The 809-nt window shown below is 35.0% G+C and overlaps 1 protein-coding gene across 2 annotated transcripts in view; it reads left to right on the top strand.

Moving 5' to 3' along the window:
* LOC102212151 (catechol O-methyltransferase domain-containing protein 1-like) overlaps positions 1-809 on the top strand; it is a 7,596-nt gene that overhangs the window by 5,657 nt on the left and 1,130 nt on the right. For both annotated transcript variants that reach the window (XM_005736398.1, XM_005736399.1), the window contains exon 5: positions 309-363. In XM_005736398.1, coding sequence (XP_005736455.1) covers positions 309-363 — 55 coding nt within the window. The remainder of the gene's footprint in view (positions 1-308; positions 364-809) is intronic.

Raw genomic sequence — 809 nt, 5'->3', positions numbered from 1 at the left:
AGTTGACTATGGCAGTGTAATTATGAAATCTAAAATCAAGCAAGAAAATATTTGTCGAAAGACAAATCTCTTAGCAGTGATTTGTGTCAACAGAACCTGAAGAGCTTAAATGGTCTGATTCTTATATAGCGCTTTAAACATAATAATCTAGGTAAGAACAAGTGTTACACAATACATCTATGTAACGGACTCTGAAAGGTAACTGAATAATCATGCAGATAAATGTATCAGCAACAGGCTTCCTTATATTTTGTGACACACCCTTCACTTCTTTTACTCTTTAAAACATTGTTTCTTTCCATTAACAGGCTGGAGTCGAGAAAAAAATTGATCTGCGCATTCAGCCAGCACTGAAAACTTTAGGTATGGTAATGTTTCTCTTTATTTGCTCTCATATATTTAACTGGAGATTTGCATTTTACTGATAAAAATGTTCAAAAATGTCTTTCCCAAAGGTCTGAGGATGCATTCAATTTCCTTTAGTAGGACAGAGCAGTTTGTGGTAATCTGCGTCCAACAACTGATTTAATTACTCTGGGGGTGTTGCTCTGTTAGTACTTCAGCTGGGGTAAAGGTTTTTGACAAGTTCAACTTGTTGAAAAAGATAATACCTGTTGCAGATACAGTTTAACGGAGGTTTGAGTCAGAGAGTTTGGTACCAGGGTAGCATGGATCGTTAAAATAACTTTCTGGAATCTTTCACCATGTATGATTTAATAAATACTAAATAACTACTAAAGTAACATTGCAAGTAAAGCAGTACTTTATAGTCTTACATTCAGATGTTAAAGTGGGATTTGGGAGGTGGT

This window comes from Pundamilia nyererei, unplaced genomic scaffold (genome assembly GCF_000239375.1).
Source record: "Pundamilia nyererei isolate P.nyererei 1_Seehausen unplaced genomic scaffold, PunNye1.0 scaffold00069, whole genome shotgun sequence".
In the NCBI taxonomy this organism is placed as follows: Eukaryota; Metazoa; Chordata; class Actinopteri; order Cichliformes; family Cichlidae; genus Pundamilia; species Pundamilia nyererei.
Note: the sequence above shows the minus strand (reverse complement) of the source record. Positions and strands in the feature narration are given on the sequence as shown.